The 18,606-nt window shown below is 48.6% G+C and overlaps 1 protein-coding gene across 13 annotated transcripts in view; it reads left to right on the plus strand.

The window, feature by feature from the left end:
* OCM (oncomodulin) overlaps window positions 1-18,606 on the plus strand; it is a 60,085-nt gene that overhangs the window by 15,318 nt on the left and 26,161 nt on the right. For 4 of the 13 annotated variants that reach the window (XM_063708368.1, XM_063708363.1, XM_063708364.1 and 1 more), the window contains exons 3-6: window positions 1,412-1,538; window positions 2,222-2,317; window positions 8,221-10,311; window positions 15,629-15,700. In XM_063708368.1, the coding sequence (XP_063564438.1) occupies window positions 1,412-1,538; window positions 2,222-2,317; window positions 8,221-8,576 (579 nt within the window). In that variant the 3' untranslated portion in view covers window positions 8,577-10,311; window positions 15,629-15,700. Of the gene's footprint in view, window positions 1-1,411; window positions 1,539-2,221; window positions 2,318-8,220; window positions 10,312-15,628; window positions 15,701-18,606 lie in introns of those variants that run through there. The other 9 variants (XM_031013531.3, XM_055346477.2, XM_055346476.2 and 6 more) reach the window with 6 other exon arrangements.

Below are 18,606 nucleotides of genomic sequence, written 5' to 3' on the forward strand. Positions count from 1 at the left end.
ACCATTGCACTCCAGCCTGCGTGACAAGAGTGGAACACCCTCTCCAAAACAGAAAATCTCTCTCTCTCTCTCTCTCTCTATATATATCTATATAATATATAAATAGATTATATGTTATATATATATTATATATATATATACATCCTCATATTTTCTTCTAATAGGTATAAATTAAAGATGTTTAAATGGGGGTCTTTAATTCATGGAGAGAGGGGATGGGATGGGTGAAGGACGCCAAGCCCTGTTCTGCATCTGTGGAACCCCTTCTCTGCATTTCTCTTGCTGTTTTAATTTTGAGCACTAGCTTACATTGAGGATTAGAATCGTGATGATTTAGCTCCTGCTATCCTCCTTTCCGGCGGCTCCCACCTTTTTTCCACATCAGATCATCTGTAGTTCCCCTCCTTAAATACCGTGAGGTGGGAGCCTGCATTTCCTACAGGGAAAAAAAAATCACTTCTACCCGCGGCTGGTACGCACTCTCCCTCTCCCGCACACACCTTACACCCTGCATTTTCATTCTCTTTGTAGTTCCTACGAGACTTTTCTGTGCCTCCTTTGCCCATGCCGGGCCTCTTGCTAGGAATATCCTTCAGACATCAGATCATTCTGTTTATCTTTCGTGATTCTACTCCCCTGTGATCTCCTAGGAAGCTTCACTTGACAGTACGTTGCATCTGGCGGCTGTCTTCCTCGTGCCCATTCTGTATGTAATTACATGTCTACCACCGCCTACAGTGTAATCTTACGGTACAGCTGTCTTCATGTGTTCATCTGGCAGCAACACTTCTAACTACTTTCAGAACAGGAACAATTTTGTGTTCAGCCCTCGACCCCAAGCGCCTGGTAGAACACCAGCAGTGTGCCAGGTCCCTGAAAGACGCTTGATCATTGAAGGAATGAATGGAGATCCAGTAGTGAGATTGATTGATTTATTTTTGAGATGGAGTCTCACTCTGTTGTACAGCCTGGAGTGCAAGGGCGGGATCTCGGCTCACTGCAAGCTATGCCTCCTGGGTTGAAGCAGTTCTCCTGCCTGAGCCTCCCTGGTAGCTGGGATTACAGGCACCCACCAGCACGTCCATCTAATATATTTTTTGTAGAGATGGGGTTTCACCATGTTGTCCAGGCTGGTCTCAAACTCCTAACCTCAAGCAATCCACCCGTCTCAGCCCCTCAAAGTGCTGGGATTACAGGCGTGAGCCACTGCACCCGGTCGAGATTTTTTTCTAACGATTTTTTTTTTCTCTTCCACAAAGTGTAGTACAAAGTTAGGGGTGTGCTCAGCTTCCTATGTAACCTATTAGGGGGAAAGCTGACCTTGGAAGGGGGTAAGATCAATCTCCTCTACGCCTTTGCCATGGTACCCAGTGCCAACCACTCCACATTAATCAGCCATGTGCTGTTCCAGGGGTCACTGTCATTCGGGGACGTGGCTGTGGGCTTCACCCGGAAAGAGTGGCAGCAGCTGGACCTGGAGCAGAGGACCCTGTACCAGGATGTGATGCTGGCCAACTACAGCCACCTGCTCTCTGTGGGTGAGGAAGACTTCCCCGTGGTCCTCGGGTTACATGAACTCTTTTTCTTAGTTGTATAAAACTGGGAAACTGCTCACGCACTGGAAGTGCTAGGCTGGGCATGGTGGCTCATGCCTGTGATCCCAGCACTTCAGGAGGCCGAGGTGGGAGGATTGCTTGAGCTACGGTGCAAGACCCGATCTATACAAACGAAAAATAAAAAATTAGCCAGGCATGGTGGCATGTGCCTGCAGTCCCAGCTACTTGCGAGTCTCAAATGGAAGGATCACTTGAGGCCCGAGTTCAAGACTTGTCTGGGCAACATAGCAAAACCCCATCTCTACAAAAAAATTAAAAAATTAGTTGAGGGTGGTGATGCCTGCTGTAGTCCCAGCTACTCGGGAGGCTGAGACGGGAGGACCACTTGAGTGCAGGAGGTTGAGGCTGCAGTGAGCTGTGATTGTGCCATTGCACTCCAGCCTGGGCAACAGAGCAAGACCCTGTGTGAAAAATAAAAGTGCTTGGCCTTGGGTTTCAGTGGTCAGAGTCTCAATCCCACTTGGAGTCCTCGTGAAGTTACCTGCCAAGCGAAACAGCTCTCTGTGGCTGAGACGTCCACCTTTTGTTTTGCAGGCTGAACTCTCTGCTTGCTTGGAAGGCCCAGCTGGCTCAGCACAAATCCTTTAACCGTTTCTCCCCAACAGGGTGTCAAGTCAGCAAACCAGCTGTGATCTCCAGTTTGGAGCAGGGGAAGGAGCCATGGATGGAGGAGGAAGAGATAAGGACATGGAGCTTCCCAGGTGAGCGGGTGGCCTGCAAGGGGCCGGGGGATGAGGCTCCTGGAAGTCTGCAAAGCAGAATCCATGGATGTTGTCTTGTTTTGTTTTTTGAGATGGAGTCTCTCTCAGTTGCCCAGGCTGGAGTGCAGTGGCGCGATGTCAGCTCATTGCAACCTCCACCTCCCAGGTTCAAGCCATTCTCCTGCCTCAGCCTTCTGAGTAGCAGGGATTACAGGTGCCCGCCACCATGCATGACTTATTTTGTATTTTTGGTAGAGACTGGGTTTCACCATGTTATGTTGGTCAGGCTGGTTTCAAACTCCTGACCTCAGGTGATCCACCTGCCTTGGCCTCCCAAAGTGCTGGGATTACAGGCGTGACCCATGGCGCCTGGCCGGATGTCCTCTTGTTTCAGGCAACTGTTCTTAAAAGCTTGGGATCTTGGCTGGGCATGGTGGATCACACCTGTAATCCCAGCACTTTGGGAGGCCAAGGTGGGCGGATCATGAGGTCAGGAGATCAAGACCATCCTGGCTAACACGGTGAAACCCCGTCTCTACTAAAAATTAGCTGGGTGTGGTGGCACGTGCCTGTAGTTGCAGCTACTAGGAGGCTGAGGCAGGAGAATCGCTTGAACCTGGGAAGCAGAGGTTGCAGTGAGCCGAGATTGTACCACTGTGCTCCAGCCTGGTGACAGAGCGAGACTCATCTCAAAAAAAAAAAAAAAAAAAAAAAAAAAAAACCCTGGATCTTTGCAAGCAGCTGTGGACATTTGGCCTTAAACCTTGAGATGCCTCAGTGATCCTGCCACCTGCACACATCACTATATGATTCCTTTCCTGTCCCTGGATTTTAGAGAAAGGCATAGTCTGTTTTTTTTCTTTTTTTTTGTTTTTTTTTGAGACAGTCTGGCTGTTGCCCAGGCTGCAGTACAGTGGTACGATCTTGGCTCACTGCGACCTCCGCCTCCCAGGTTCAAGCGATTCTCCTGCTTCAGCCTCCTGAGTAGCTGGGATTACAAGCACCTGCCACCACCATGCTCGGCTAAATTTTTTTTTTTTTTTTTTTTTTTTTAGTAGAGGTGGGGTTTTGCTATGTTGGCCGGCCAGGCTGGTCTTGAACTTCTCACCTCAGATGACCCTCCCACCTCTGCCTCCCAAGGTGCTGGGATTACAGGCGTGAGCCACCACGCCTGGCCCTCTTTTTCTTGTTCTGAGACAGTGTCTTGCTTTTTCACCCAGACTGGAGTGTAATGGAGTGATCGTAGCTCACTGCAGCCTCCAACTCCTGGGCTCAAGTGATCCTCTTACTTCAGCCTCCTGAGTAGCTGCTACTTCAGGCACATGCCATCACACTGAGCCACTGAGCTCATTTTTTTTTTTTCATTTTTGTAGAGATGGGGTCTCCCTATTTTGTCCAGGATGGTCTCAAACTCCTGGGCTCAAGCGATCCTCCTGCCTTAGCCTCCCAAGTAGCTGGGACTACAGGCATGAGCCATATGCCTGACCATCTATTTTCATTTGTCCTTTGATTCTGCTCTGCTGTCCCCACTAAGACCTCAATTGCCAAGTCTTCCTGTAGAATCTTCAGTATTTTCCCTGTGGTTATAAAACAGGTTTTCTCCTGTGTTCGGAGATTCATTGATGTGCCCTATGTTAAAATAGCTGTTACTTTGTGCCATTTGTTGTTCTTTTCATCGTTTTCTTTCACTGTGAAATGCCTCAAAAACATCTTTTCCACACGTATAATTTACTCCCCTTTCTCTTCTTCACACCCACACGCTGGTGAAAGCCATTCCTGTCCTTTCGTGTACTTAATGACTTTATTTGTTTTTGAATAAATAATCCAGTGTTGCCCACACTGGAGTGTAGTGGCGTGATCTCGGCTCACTGCAACCTCTGCCTCCCGAGTAGCTGGGACTACAGGCGTGCACCACCACACCTGGCTAATTTTTGTATTTTTAGTAGAGATACCGTTTCACCGTGTTGGCCAGGATGGTCTCCATCTCCTGACCTCGTGATCCGCCCGCCTCAGCCTCCTAAAGTGCTGGGATTACAGGTGTGAGCCACTGCACCTGGCCAACTTGATGAGGTTAAATCACTGCTGTCTCTCTCCCAGCTCACCTTCGTGTGGCGTTGATTCATGCTGATCACCAAGTTTCTGCTGCAGAAAATGAAGGGGCTGGGTTATTTGGAGCTGGCACCATCTTTTCTATTAAATGCTCATTCAGGGGCCAGGCATGGTGGCTCATGCCTGTAATCCCAGCACTTTGAGAGGCTGAGGCAGGCAGATCACATGAGGTTTAGGAGTTTGAGACCAGTCTAGCCAACATGGTGAAAACCCATTTCTACTAAAAACAGAAAAATTAGCTGGGTATGGTGGCATGTGCCTATAGTCTCATCTAATCAGGGGACTGGGGAGAGGATCACTTGAGCCCAGGAGGTTGAGGCTGCAATAAGCTGTGGTTCCTCCAGCCTGGACAACAGGCTTGACCCCATCTCAAAAAAACAAAAATCGAAGATCAGCTCACACCAGTAATGGAATCAGAAGTAATTAAACCCTCCAGGCATGGCAGCTGTCACCTGTAGTCCCAGCACTTTGGGAGGCTGAGGCTGGAGGATCGCTTGAGTCTAGGAGGTCGAGGTTGCAGTGAGCTATGATCACGTGAGACCCTGTTTCTTAAAAAAAAAAAAAAAAAGAAAAATTTGGCTCATCTTCAAGGTTTTTTTGTAGAGCTGGGGTCTCATGATGTTGCCCAGCATTGTGTTGAACTCCTGGGCTCAAGCGATCCTCCCACCCTGGCCTCTTAAAGTGCTGGGATTACGAGTGTGAGTCACTGTGCCTGGCCGATCTTAGAGGTTAATGTCAACTTTGTTTACTTCACGCATCTGGTTACTCTACTATCCAGCCTAGTACGTTACCTTTTATATGACTTTTAAATTCTTCTTTCAAAACCATGTAATATGGCTCCATTCTGCCTAATGGGCTGTACTCAATACAATCCTATGGGGAGAAGAGCTGTTATTTCATTTGTCCGTGTTTCTTCAAGAAGCTCTGGGGGACACTCCTTTAAATCCCTCTTTGGATCAGGACAAGGATTCTTTGTCACGTGTTTGTACAGGACGCTGCTAATTAATTGATGATCCCCACCAAAATCACGTGGGGAACTTTAAAAATATCCCTGGCTGAATCTCACCCTAGAAATCTGATGGGGGAGATGAACAGGTGGTCTTTACCTCTCAGAAATTCAGCAGTTCAGCTCAGGAACTTTTTTCTTTTTTGAGATGGAGTTTCACTCTTGTTGCCCAGACTGGAGTGCAGTGGCACGATCTAAGCTCACCACAACCTGTGCCTCTCAGGTTCAAGCGATTCTCCTGCCTCAGCCTCCCTAGTAGCTGGGATTACAGGCATGTGCCACCGCACCTGGCTAATTTTTTATATTTTTAGTAGAGAGGTGGTTTCTCCATGTTGGTCAGGCTGGTCTCGAACTCCTGACGTCAGGTCATCCGCCTGCCTCGGCCTCCCAAAGTGCTGGGATTACAGGTGTGAGCCACCGCACCTGGCCAGGAACTTTTTTTTGTTTTTTGTTTTTTTTTGAGAGAGCGCCTTTCTCTGTCACCCAGGCTGGAGTGCAGTGGCACAGTCTTGGCTCACTGCAACCTCCGCCTCCTAGGATCAAGCAGTCCTCCTGCCTTAGTCTCCCAAGTAGCTGGGATTACAGGCACGTGCCACTGTGCCTGGCTAATTTTTCTATTTTTAGTAGAGACAGGGTTTCACCATGTTGACCAGGCTGGTCTCAGACTCCTGACCCCAGGTGATCTGCCCACCTTGGCCTCCCAAGGTGCTGGGATTACAGGTGTGAGCCACTGCACCCAGCCAGGAACTTTTTTTTTTTTCTTTTCTCCTTTTATTTTTTTGAGACAGTGTTTCGCTCTTGTTGCCCAGAGTGGAGTACACAATGGCATGATCTCGGCTCACTGCAACCTCTGCCTCTCGGGTTCAAGTGATTGTCTTGTCTCAGCCTCCCAAGTAGCTGGGATTATAGGCATGTGCCGCCACGCTTAGCTAATTTTGTACTTTTAGTAGAGATATGGGGGTTTCACCATGTTGGTCAGGCTGGTCTCAAACTCCCGACCTCAGGTGATCTGCCTGCCTCGGCCTCCCAAAAGTGCTGGGTTACAGGCGTGAGCCACCGTGCCCAGCCAGGAACTTCTAAACAGAGGACTGACACCCTTGAGTCAGACATGAGCCTCAGAGGTGAGGCAGCAGGTAGCGTCTTTAGTTTAAAATGCAAATGAAGGTACACAAGGTGTGGTGGCTCATGCCTGTAATCTGAGCATTTGGAGAGGCTGAGGCAAAAGAATCACTTGAGGCCAGGAGTTCGGGACTAGCCTGGGCAACATAGCAAAACTCCATCTCTACAAAAAAAGAAACTAGGCATGAGCTACCGTGTCTGGCTAATTTTTATAATCCCAGCTGGTTGGGAGGCCAAGGCAGGAGGATCGCCTGAGGCCAGAAGCTCAAGACCAGCCTGGGCAACATAGTGAAACCCCCATATCTACAAAAACAATTTTTAGAACTAGTTATACATGGTGGCATGCACCTGTAGCCCCAGCTACTTGGGAGGCTGAGGTGGGAGGATCGCTGGAGCCCGGGAATTTGAGGCTGCAATAAGCCATGATTGCACTACCATGCTCCAGCCTGAGTGACGGAGACCCTGTCACCAAAACAAAAACAACAAAGTGGTAATACAGGCATCAGGAGACAGCAGGGAATCTGACTCTGAGGCCAGGATGGCTTGTGTATACTCTAGTATTCTTCTGTTGGACATCATAAAGATCCATAGGTCCAAGTGAGAATAAGTCACTGCAGAAAATGCCGCTAGCTCTAAGATAATTCTTTTAACAATAAAGACCTCATGGCTGGGTGCAGTGGCTGACGCCTGTAATCCCAGCACTTTGGAATGTCGAGGCGGGTGGATCACCTGAGGCCAGGAGTTCAAGAGCAGCCTGACCAACATGGTGAAACCCTGTCTCTACTAAAAATACAAAAAATTAGCTGGGCGTGGTGGTGGGTGCCTGTAATCCCAGCTGCTCGAGAGGCTGAGGCAGGAGAATTGCTTGAACCCAGGAGGCTGAGGTTGCAGTGAGCGGAGATTGCGCCACTGCACTCCAGCCTGGTGAAAGAGTGAGACTCCATCTCAACAACAACAAAAAGGACCTCATGCTTTGAGAAAATCCAGTTGATATACAGAATGAAAGGGAGCATTGGTCGGGAGAACATAGGAAGGGTGGATAGTGAAGGCGTCTGTGTAACCTAGGCCTCAAGAAAGGGACCGGGCACTTGGTTTTACTACTTTTTGGGACAGAGTTTCACTCCATCACCCAGGCTGGAGTGCCGTGGTGTGATCATGGCTCAGCACAGCTTCAACCTCCCAGGCTCAAGCGACCTTCCCACCTCAGCATCCTGAGTAGCTGGGATTACAGGCAATTAGGCTTAAAACCACAAAATGAATCCTCACTTCAAGCTTTTCTGCAATAGTTTTGTGATACAGTACTCCAAGATTAACAAATTTATGGCCAGGCGCAGTGGCTCACGCCTGTAATCCCTGCACTTCGGGAGGCCAAGGCCAGCAGATCACCTGAGGTCAGGAGTTCAAGACCAGCCTGGCCAACATGGTGAAACCCCGTCTCTACTAAAAATACAAAAATTAGCTGGGCACAGTGGCTGGCACCTGTAATCCCAGCTACTCAGGAAACTGAGGCAGGAGAATCACTTGAACCTGGGAGGCAGAAGTTGGAGTGAGCGAAGATCACTCCAGTACACTCCAGCTTGGGCAACAGAGTGAGACTCCGTCTCAAAAACAAAACAAAACAAAACAAAAAACAACAAAAAACCCCACAAGTTTGTGTTATTTTTTCTAGAAGAAGTTTGGCAAGTTGCTACCCAGCCAGATAGCCAACAGCAACACCAAGACCAACGTTTGAGCAATACGGTCCTAAACAAGAAAGACTGGACCGGAAATGAGCTTCATGAATGTAATGAACTAGGAAAAAAATTCCATCAGAACCTAAACCTCCTTCCATCAAAACAGCAGGTCCACACATGTGACTTGTGCAGAAAGAGTTTGATGTGTAACCTGGACTTCACTCCTAACGCCTACCTGGCGAGGAGGAGATTTGAGTGCGACGGCCACGGAAACTTGTTCTCTATTCGAAACTTGAAACTCCACCTTCAGGAGCGAATCCACGCGGAGGTCACCAGTGTAGAAGTGCTTTAAGCTGTGACGAGGGATTTCCTGCAGCTCAGGGAGCCAGTAGTGAGAAACCCCACGAATGCACGAAGTGTGGGAAAGCCTTGTCCTGCAGATCGGACCTCAGGGTACATCACGGGGTCCACGCGGGGGATAAGTCCTCTGCGTGCAGTGAACGGGGGAGTGGTTTCAGGGAGAAGGTTTGTCCTGACAAACAGGGAACTCACACAAAGGAGAAACCCGCTAGAGACAGCAGAAGTGGTAAAACGATCTTCCGGAAGACACGCCTGTGTGTCCCGGGCACAGTTCACGCCGGAGCGAAGCCTTACAAGTGTTGGGAGTGTGACAAAACCTTCTCGTACAAGTCGCGCCTCATCGAGCACCTTCGTTCCCACACCGGGGAGAAGCCCTGCGGCTGCAGGGAATGCGGGCGGTCCTTCTCCCGGAAATCCTGCCTCATCCACTCCAGGATCCACAGCGGGGAGAAGCCCTATGGCTGCAGGGAATAAGGAAAGGCCTTTTTCGAGAAGTCACGCCTCATCCTGCATCACAGGACTCACACGGGGGAGAAGCCCTGCGGCTGCGCGGAGTGCGGGAAAGCTGCTCCCAGAACTCCTGCCTCCTACCCACAGGCGGACTCGCGGGGAAGAAACCGTACGAGTGCTCCGACTGCGGGAAGACCTTCTCCCAGAAGGCGAACCTCATCCGCCACCACGGGATCCACACGAGGAGAAGCTGCACGGGTGAAGAGACCGTGGGATCGTCACAAAGTCGCATCACGAGGTCGCCGAACCTCTAGGAGGGACATCGCCAGGGAAACAGCCCTCAACCAAAACTACGACGCCACCCTAGGCAGAGGTCCCATATCGGGATGAAATTCGGCCACTTTGGTGGCTTAAGGAAAGCATGGGCAGCTGGGCGCTGTGGCTCATGCCTGTAATCCCACCACTTTGGGACGCCGAGGCAGGTGGATCACCTGAGGTCAGGAGTTCAAGACCAGTCTGGCCAACATGGTGAAAGCTCGGCTCTACTAAAAGTACAAAAAATTAGACGAGAATTGTGGCAGGCGCTTGTAATCCCAGCTACTCGGGAGGTTGAGGCAGGAGAATCGCTTGAACCCGGGAGGCGGAGATTGCAGTGAGTCGAGATCGCACCACTGCACTCCAGCCTGGGTGACAGAGTGAGACTCAGTCTCAAAAACAAACAACAAAAAAGCATGGTCTGGTCTGTTAAAACTAACGGTGGAAGGGTAATGGTATGCTAGAGTGATCTATTTTCGTAGGTGTACTTTTTTTTTTTTTTTTGAGACGGAGTCCTCGTTCTATCGCCCAGTCTGGAGGGCAGTGGCGCCATCTCGGCTCACTGCAGCCTCTGCCTCCCGGGTTCATGTGATTCTCTTGCTTCAGCCCCCCGAGTAGCTGGGATTACAGGTGCCTGCCAGCGTGCCTGGCCAATTTTTTGTGTTTTTAGTAGAGATGGAGTTTCACCATGTTGGTCAGGCTGGTCTCGAACTCCTGACCTCATGATCTGCCCACCTCGGCTTCCCAAAGTGCTGGGATTACAGGCGTGAGCCACTTTAGCCAGGATATACTTAATTATAAAGACAACTGTGGATACGAAGTTTTTTTTTCTTTTGAGATGGAGTTTCACTCTTGTTGCCCAGGCTATGGGAAGAAATGAAATCATTACGACTAACAGATCTAAAAAGCATGAGAACATCCCAGAGGGACGCAGGGGTGTGTTCCGAGTGTGCTACAGACAGGTAATTTTTATTTTTGTGTTGCACTGGTGAACAGAAGATAATTGTGAATCTGTAGACATACATACCGTAATATATAGAAGATCTATGGAGACTTTCTATGCTAAATTATACCATTCTGTATGGGTGATATAGAACTGGAATAAGATGAACATATTATTAAAGCAGAGAGGCCCACTGCAGCACCACATACCATTTCTTCTGTTTGTCGTCACGTATTACAGAGCCCCTGAACCTGGAAGCTAACAATTTCATGACATCTGATAACTCACAATCAACTAGTTTATAAGTTATATTTTTGGCTGGGCTCGGTCGCTCACACCTGTAAACCCAACACTTTGGGAGGCTGAGGCAGGCAGATCACATGAGGTCAGGAGTTTGAGACCAGCCTGGCCAACATGGTGAAACCCTGTCGCTGAAAAATACAAAAATTAGCTGAGCATGCTGGTGCATGTCTGTAATCCCAGTAATCCCAGCTACTTGGGAGGCTCAGGCAAGAGAATTGCTTGAGCCCAGGAGGCAGAGGTTGCAGTGAGCTGAGATTGTGCCACTGCATTCCAGCCTGGGCGACAGAGCAAGACTCTGTCTCAAAACAAGTTATATTTCTATGTTAGGACTCCATTTTCTGGCAATACGGTGGACTGTCTAAAGTGAAAATCACTGGGGCAGTGGCTCATGCCTGTGATCTCAGCACTTGGGAAAGTCAAGGTGGACAGGTCACTTGAGCCCAGGAGTTCAAGACCAGCCTGGGCAACACGGTGAGACCCTGTCTGTACCAAATATATATATATATATATATAAGCTAGGCGTGGTGGCATGTGCCTGTAGAACCAGGTACTTGGGAGGCTGAGGTGGGAGAATCCCTTGAGCCCAGGAGTTTGAGGCTGCAGTGAGCCATGGTCGTGCCACTGCGCACCAGCCTGGGCGACAGAATGAGACCCTGTCTCAATAAAAACGAAGTGAAAACCCTTCCACTGAAAACAACTGGACATGACGGACAACAACCACTGACATCCTTTTAGATACATAATTCAGCTCTCAGGAAAATAAGTTTCCAGATGCCAGCTATGTAGAAGGTACTGAAAAACAGAAAGTCTGTGAGTTGATGCTGTAGCTGTTCTGTGGGTTTTTGTTTACTTGGAACTTGAATGATAAATGGTATAGAAGGGTAAGAAACAAGAACTTGGGGGCTACACAAGACAGAACTGGCCCTGAAATAAGTCAGAAGCGCAGAACTTTCCACAGGCTGTACATCAAGGGAGACGGCAGACTGGAGACAGAAAGCTTGCCTGTCTCTCCTTGGGCTCTGGGTAGGGCAAGAGTTTACCTGGATGAGTCCATATGCGCTGGCCTGCATGTCATCTTAGTTGGAATTGGAACTTGCCCTACTCATGATCCAGTTGAGAAACTGAACAATCAGGCCGGGTGCAGTGGCTGTAATCCCAGCATTCTGGGAGGCTGAGGAGGGTGAATCACCCGAGGTCAAGAGTTTGAGACCAGCCTGCCCAACATGGAGAAACCCCATCTCTACTACAAATACAAAAAGCTGGGCGTGATGGCAGACGCCTGTAGTCCCAGCTACTCGGGAGGCTGAGGCAGGAGAATCGCTCGAACCTGGGAGGCAGAGGTTGCAGTGAGCCGAGATCGCACCACTGCACTCCGGTTTGGGCAACAAGCAAAACTCTTGTTAAGAAAAAAAGGTAGACACAGCATGATTCCACTTATATAAGGTACCTAGAATAGTCAAACTGATAAGAGACAAAAAAAGTAAAACGTTGGTTATCAGAGCCTGGGGGTAAGGGGGATGGAGAGTGAGTGTTAATGGGGACAGTTTCAGTTTGGGAAGATGGAAAAGTGCTGGAGATGGATGATGGTGACGGTTGTACAATATTTTGTTTTTCTCTCTTTTTTTTTTTCTTTGAGATGGAGTGCAGTGGTGCACTGCACCACTCTGTCGCCCCAACTGGAGTGCAGTGGTGCAATCTCGGCTCACCGCAACCTCCACTTCCCGGGTTCAAGAAATTCTCCTGCCTCAGCCTCCTGAGTAGCTGGGATTATAGGTGCACACCACCATGTCCAGCTAATTTTTGTATTTTTAGTAGAGATGGGGTTTTGCCACGTTGGCCAGGCTGGTCTTGAACTCCTGACCTCCTGCCTGCCTTGGCCTCTCAAAGTGCTGGTGTTACAGGCGTGAGCCACCATGCCCAGCCCGGTTGCACAATATTTTTGATGTAATAAATGCCACTGAATTATACCCTCAAAAATAGCGAAAATGGCAAATTTTATGTTATGCATATTTTACCACAATTTAAAAAAAAAAAAAAGTGTAGGATCCACTCCCAGCTGGTGCTCTGGCCCTGCCCTGGCCCCACAGTGGAGGAAGGTGCTTCTCTCCCATTAACGTGGACAGGCGTTGACCAGGATTTTGAGCGTGTGATTTTTCCCTTCCCTAGCCCGGGCCTTGGACCTTCTATGACAATCTGCTTTCCTCTTTCATGTGATTTTACTTTCCCAGGCTGGAACATTCGCTTTCTGTTCACTTTACTGAACAACTCTTAGACATCCAGCCTCTCTCTCCTCTCTCTTCCCTGAAGCTTTCTTGGCACACAACACACCTAGGCAAGCCTGGGTGGGTACAGGAGTGGTTCACTGCATCCCTGGAACAGGCTCAGGGGCTGTCGGGCATAAAGGCCTCCTCCCTGGCTTGATGGTCAACCTGTGCCCAGTGTCACATCCATCAAATGACTTTGTATTTCCCAGCTTCTCTTCCACCCCCACTCTCTTGGGAGTGTGGACCTGGGATTTGATGTATACTCTAAGCTTGGGGAAAATGGTTAAAAAGTCCCCCGAGGGCAGCAGGAAATCGGGCTCTGGTCCCAGATGTATTTGTGATGAAAGGGATTAGACTCTGCAGCTCCTGTTAAAATCAGCCACCGCGTCCATGGGTTGATCCAAGAATTCTGTGCAAAGTCTGTAAAATTCCATCCTTGGTCTTGCTTGCTTTAATGACAGTCTTTCACATTTTTGTCCTAACGTGTTCCTTCTCAGCCTGATTTTTTAACAAACTGGCAACTTTGAAATGTAAAACAGTGAAATCTAGAATTTTCTCCCAGAGAAAAATTTTCCAGAGAGAACACACACACACGCACACGCCCATCAATTGAGAACCATATACTAAGAGCAGCTATGTTTACAAAAAAATAATGTCTTGGCTGGGCACGGTGGTTCACGCCTGTAATCCCAGCACTTTGGGAGGCCGAGACAGGCAGATCACTTGAGCTCAGGAGTTTGAGACCAGCCTGGGCAACATGGTGAAACCCTGTCTCTACAAAAAAAAATTAGCCGGACGTGATGGCACGTGCCTGCAGTCCCAGCTACTCAGGAGGCTGAGATGGGAGGATCGCTTGAACCTGGGAAGTAGAGGTTGTGGTGAGCCAAGATTGCGCCACGGCACTCCAGCCTGGGAGACAGAGTGAGATGCTGCCTCAATAACAATAATCACAACATCTTGAAATAACCATTTCTGTCTCTTTCTTGCCACTGGAGACAAAAGAGTGAGCCAGGTTGCAATTTTTTTTTCCCGTTCCTCACTCCTGGAGACAGCCAGGCCACTGGGTTCTGAGCTCCTTGTCTCCAGGGAGTTAAGATGAACATGCTAGAGTCAGCTTGCTTCAAGTCTCAGCTCTACCATTTGCTAACTTTGGGTAAATCATTCAAGCCTCAGTTTCCCCATCTGTAAAACAAGATTATCAATGTAACTACATCCTACATGGAGTAGGCAGCAGACTACAAGGGTGTCTCGAGACCAGCAGAGGCAACATAGTCTTGCTCTGTCACCCAGGCTGGAGTGCAGTGGTGCGATTATAGCTCACTGCAGCCTTGAACTTCTGGGGCTTCAGCGATCCTCCTGCCTTAGCCTCCCAAGTAGCTGGGACTACGGGCACATGCTATCACGCCTCACTAACTTTTTAACTTTTTCATAGAGATGGGGTCTCGCTATGTTACCCAGGCTGGTCTCAAACTCCTTGCCTCAAGCATTCCTCTTGCCTCTACCTCCCCAAGCAGTGGGATTACAGGCGTGAGCCACTGCGCCTGGCTAATTTTTAAATTTGTAGCAGAGACGGGTGTCGCACGATGTTGCCCAGGCTGAGTCTATATTTTCATATGGTCATTATTCCCCATGTTAAACTTAGAGGCAAAGTCATTATTATGGTTGTAGTTGAGAAAACCTGGGCTCAGCAATATAACAAGGTTCATCTGAGGTCAGCCAGTTTATAGCACACCTGAGTTGGGACTGAACCCCCCCCTCCCCCCAACTCTTCTGTCGGGTATAAGGTGCTGCCTACATAATGCAAAATATCCACAGTAAATTACAGCGAGGTGAGGCTGGAGCTGTAGTCTGCATGACAACGCAGTCTTAACACACAAACACACTGCAGTAATCACCATGTACAGTATTCCCCTGTGAGAGTTAGTTGGCTTTTAGGTTGAAAATAAGCTGAGTCTCTGAAACAAGAAACATGTCAGATTGCTTTGCCAAAAAGAGATATACACAATTTTTTTTTGAGACACTGTCTTGCTCTGTTGCCCAGGCTGAGTGCAGTGATGCAATCATGGCTCACTGCAGCCTCGATCTCCTGGGCTCAAGTGATCCTCCTGCCTCAGCTTCCTGAGTAGCTGGGACCATGGGCATGCACCACCACACTTGGCTAATTTTTTATTTTTTGAAGAGATAGAGCCTCACTACGTTGCCCAGGCTGGTCTCGAATTCTTGGGCTCAAGCAATGCTCCCGTCTCAGCCTCCCAAAGTGCTGGGATTACTGGGATTACAGGCATGAGCCATAGCACCCGGCCTCAGACACGTAGGACGAAATCTCCAAACTGCTTCTCTATAAAGGACAGAGGGTGACTCAAGAACATGAGCTCGGCCGGGTGTGGTGATTCATGCCTCTAATCTCAGCACTTTGGGAGGCCAAGGTGGGTGGGTCACTTGAGGTCAGGAGTTCGAGGCCAGCCTGGCCAACATGGTAAAACCCCATCTCTACTAAAAATACAAAAATTAGCCAGGCATGATGGCAGGTGCCTGTAATCCCAGCTACTCAGGAAGCTGAGGCAGGAGAATCACTTGAACCCAGGGGGCGGAGGTTGCAGTGAGCCGACATCGCGCCATTGCGCTCCAGCCTGGGCGACAGAGTGAAACTCCATCTCAGAAAAAAAAAAAAAAAAAAGTGAGTTCAAGGAACCTGACCATCACGCTGTCTTATTTCCACCTCGGGCGTTTATTTCCTTGTTTATTTGTGTTTCTTTTTTCCTTCCCCAGAAAGCTGACTTCATGAGACCGAGGATCTCGTTCGTTGATCGATGCTACATATTCAGCATGTTGGATAATGAGGTTGGTGAGATTAATGAAATCCCCCCCACCAGGGCCGACCCACAGAGAGCCACTTTATGAAGAACATGCTCCTGAACTCCGCTCCAGAACTAGCTTTTGAAAAGAAAAATCTGAAAAAATGTGACCTCAGTTAAACTGGTCCAAATGCCTGAGCATAACCAAAATCTTTCGTCATTCACTCTTCACTTGGACCATGTTTAATTTGGTTGCTGGTGATCATATTTGTTTTAGTAAGGCTGTCACTCTATCTTGGGTGAAGATTTGGGTTCTGTGGACTGATGTTATTTTATTTTGTTATTTATTTTAATTTTAATTTAATTTTATTTATGTTATTTTATTTTATGTTTTACTTGAGACAGGGTCTCACTCTGTTACCCAGGCTGGAGTGCAGTGGTGTGATCACAGCTCACTGCAGCCTCAAACTCCTGGGAGCAAGTGGTCCTCCTCCCTCAGCCTCCCGAGGAGCTGGAACCACAGATGCATGCCACCACGCCCAACTATTTTTTTTTTTTTTTTTTTTTTTGGTAAAGACAGGGTCTTGCTATGTTGCCTCGGCTGGTCTCTAACTCCTGGGCTCAAGCCATCTTCCAACCTCAGACTCCCAAAATGCTGGGGTTGCAGGTGTGAGCCATTAGATGTCGTGATTTAAAACAAAAACCTCTTCTGTGTTTGACACGGGGCCTTTGCACTCATGCTCTGGCCCTCTGCCGTGGTGCCGCGGTTCTCACTCTGGGATTTTTATTCCCTCTGATGTGCCTGCCTCTGGTGACATCTATAGGCAGCTGTGTAATTCATGCCCACAAAGAAGGACAAACCGAGGAGCCTGGAGAAGTCAGGGTTCCTCTGGAAATAAATATTCTGTATTCTGTTGCATGCACACATATGTGCACTTTTTTTTTTTTTGAGATGGAGTTTTGCTCTTGTTGTCCAGGCTGGAGTGCAATGGCATGATCTTGGCTCACTGTTATCTCCTCCTCCTGGGTTCAAGCGATTCTCCTGTCTCAGTCTCCTGAGTAGCTGGGATTACAGGCACCCGCCACCATGCCTGGCTAATTTTTTTTGTATTTTTAATAGAGATGGGGGTTTCACCATGTTGGCCAGGCTGGTCTCGAACTCCTGACCTCAAGTGATGCACCCACCTCGCCCTCCCAAAGTGCTGGGATTACAGCCACAATGCTTAGCCCATATTTCTTATTATCAAAAATCCTAATACTTTATATAGCCTCTAACCCACAATTCCCCTTCCATGAACTTAAAATGTTTACAGAAATTGTGGAGATCTCCGCTTATGGCCAAGATGGATAACCCTTCTTGCCTTAAATACCTACAACTGTACAAAACATAGGAAACAGCAGTTTCTTTTCGTTTTTGAGAAGGGTCTTGCTCTGTTGTATAGGCTGGAGTACAGTGGCAAAATCAGGGCTCATTGCAGCCTCAACTTTCCAGGCTCAAGCGATCCTCCCACCTCAGCCTCCTGAGTAGCTGGGACTACAGGTGTGAGCCAGCATGGCTGGCTAATTTTTATAATTTTTGTAGAGATGGGGTTTCACCACATTGCCCAGGCTGGTCTTGAACTCCTGAGCTCAAGCCATCTGCCCACCTCAGCCTCCCAAAGTACCGGGATTACAGGTGTGAGCCACCAAAAGCTTTAATTATTTTTTATTTTTTTTTTTTTTTTGAGATGGAGTTTTGCTCTGTCACCCAGGCTGGAGTACAGAGGCACTGTCTCGGCTCACTGCAACCTCTGCCTCCCCAGTTCAAGTGATTCTCCTGCTTCAGCCTCCCAAGTAGCTGGGATTACAGGTGCTCACCACCACGCCCAGCTAGTTTTTGTATTTTTAGTACAGATGGGGTTTTGCCGTGTTGGCCAGGCTGCTCTCAAACTCCTGACCTCAGGTGATCCGCCCACCTCGGCCTCCCAAAGTGCTGGGATAACAGGTATGAGCCACCACACCCGGCCCACTGCTCCCTTTTTACCAATAATTTGGGAATGTGATTTTAAAAAAGCTTTAATTCTTTATATAGCCTCTAACTCACCCTTCCAGGAAATTAAAATGTTTTATTTTTTTCTTGAGACAAGGTCTCACTGTGTCACCCAGGCTGGAGTGCAGTGGTGCGAACATGGCTCACTGCAGCCTGGATCTCCTGGGCTCAAGCAATCCTCCCACCTCAGCCTCCCGAGTAGCTGAGACTATAGGCGCACATTGTCATGCTCGGCTACTTTTAGTATTTTTATTTTCTTGTAGAGATGGGGGTCTTGCTGTGTTGCCCGAGCTGGGCTCGAACTCCTGGTCTCAAGCAGTGTTCCCCCCATCATTTTACAAAATGTTGTAAAAATTGTGGAGACTTCCCCAACTTATGGCCAAGATGGATTAACCCTCTTGCCTTAAATACCTACAAAACCGTGCAACACATACGCAAAGGCAGTTTTTAGACACCGGTCAATAGGTGGCACTAAAGACCGTGATCTCTGTTAGGGGAGAAACCAATGAGGCAAAGTGTTTCCAGCTGCCGCGGGAGGAGGGCAGCCAGGCAGAGCCCAGTGGTCTCCCTGAGTGCAGGAGACAGAGCTGAAAGTGTGAGCAGGCCTGGCCAGGTGCGGTGGTTCATGCCTGTAATCCCAGCAGTTTGGGAGGCCGAGGTGGGTGGATCGTTTTGAGGTCAGGAGTTTGAGACCAGCCTGGCCAACATGGTGAAACCCTTTCTCTGCTAAAAATACAAAAAATTTAGCTGGGTGTGGTGGTGCATGCTTGTAATCCCAGCTACTCAGGCGGCTGAAGCATGAGAATCCCTTGAACCTGGGAGGTGGAGGTTGCAGTGAGCCGAGATCGCGCCACTGCCCTCCAGCCTGGGCCAGAAAGCGAGACTCTGTCTCCAAAAAAAAAAAAAAAAAAAAAAAAAAAAAA

This window comes from Gorilla gorilla, chromosome 6, assembly GCF_029281585.2.
Source record: "Gorilla gorilla gorilla isolate KB3781 chromosome 6, NHGRI_mGorGor1-v2.1_pri, whole genome shotgun sequence".
NCBI lineage: Eukaryota > Metazoa > Chordata > Mammalia > Primates > Hominidae > Gorilla > Gorilla gorilla.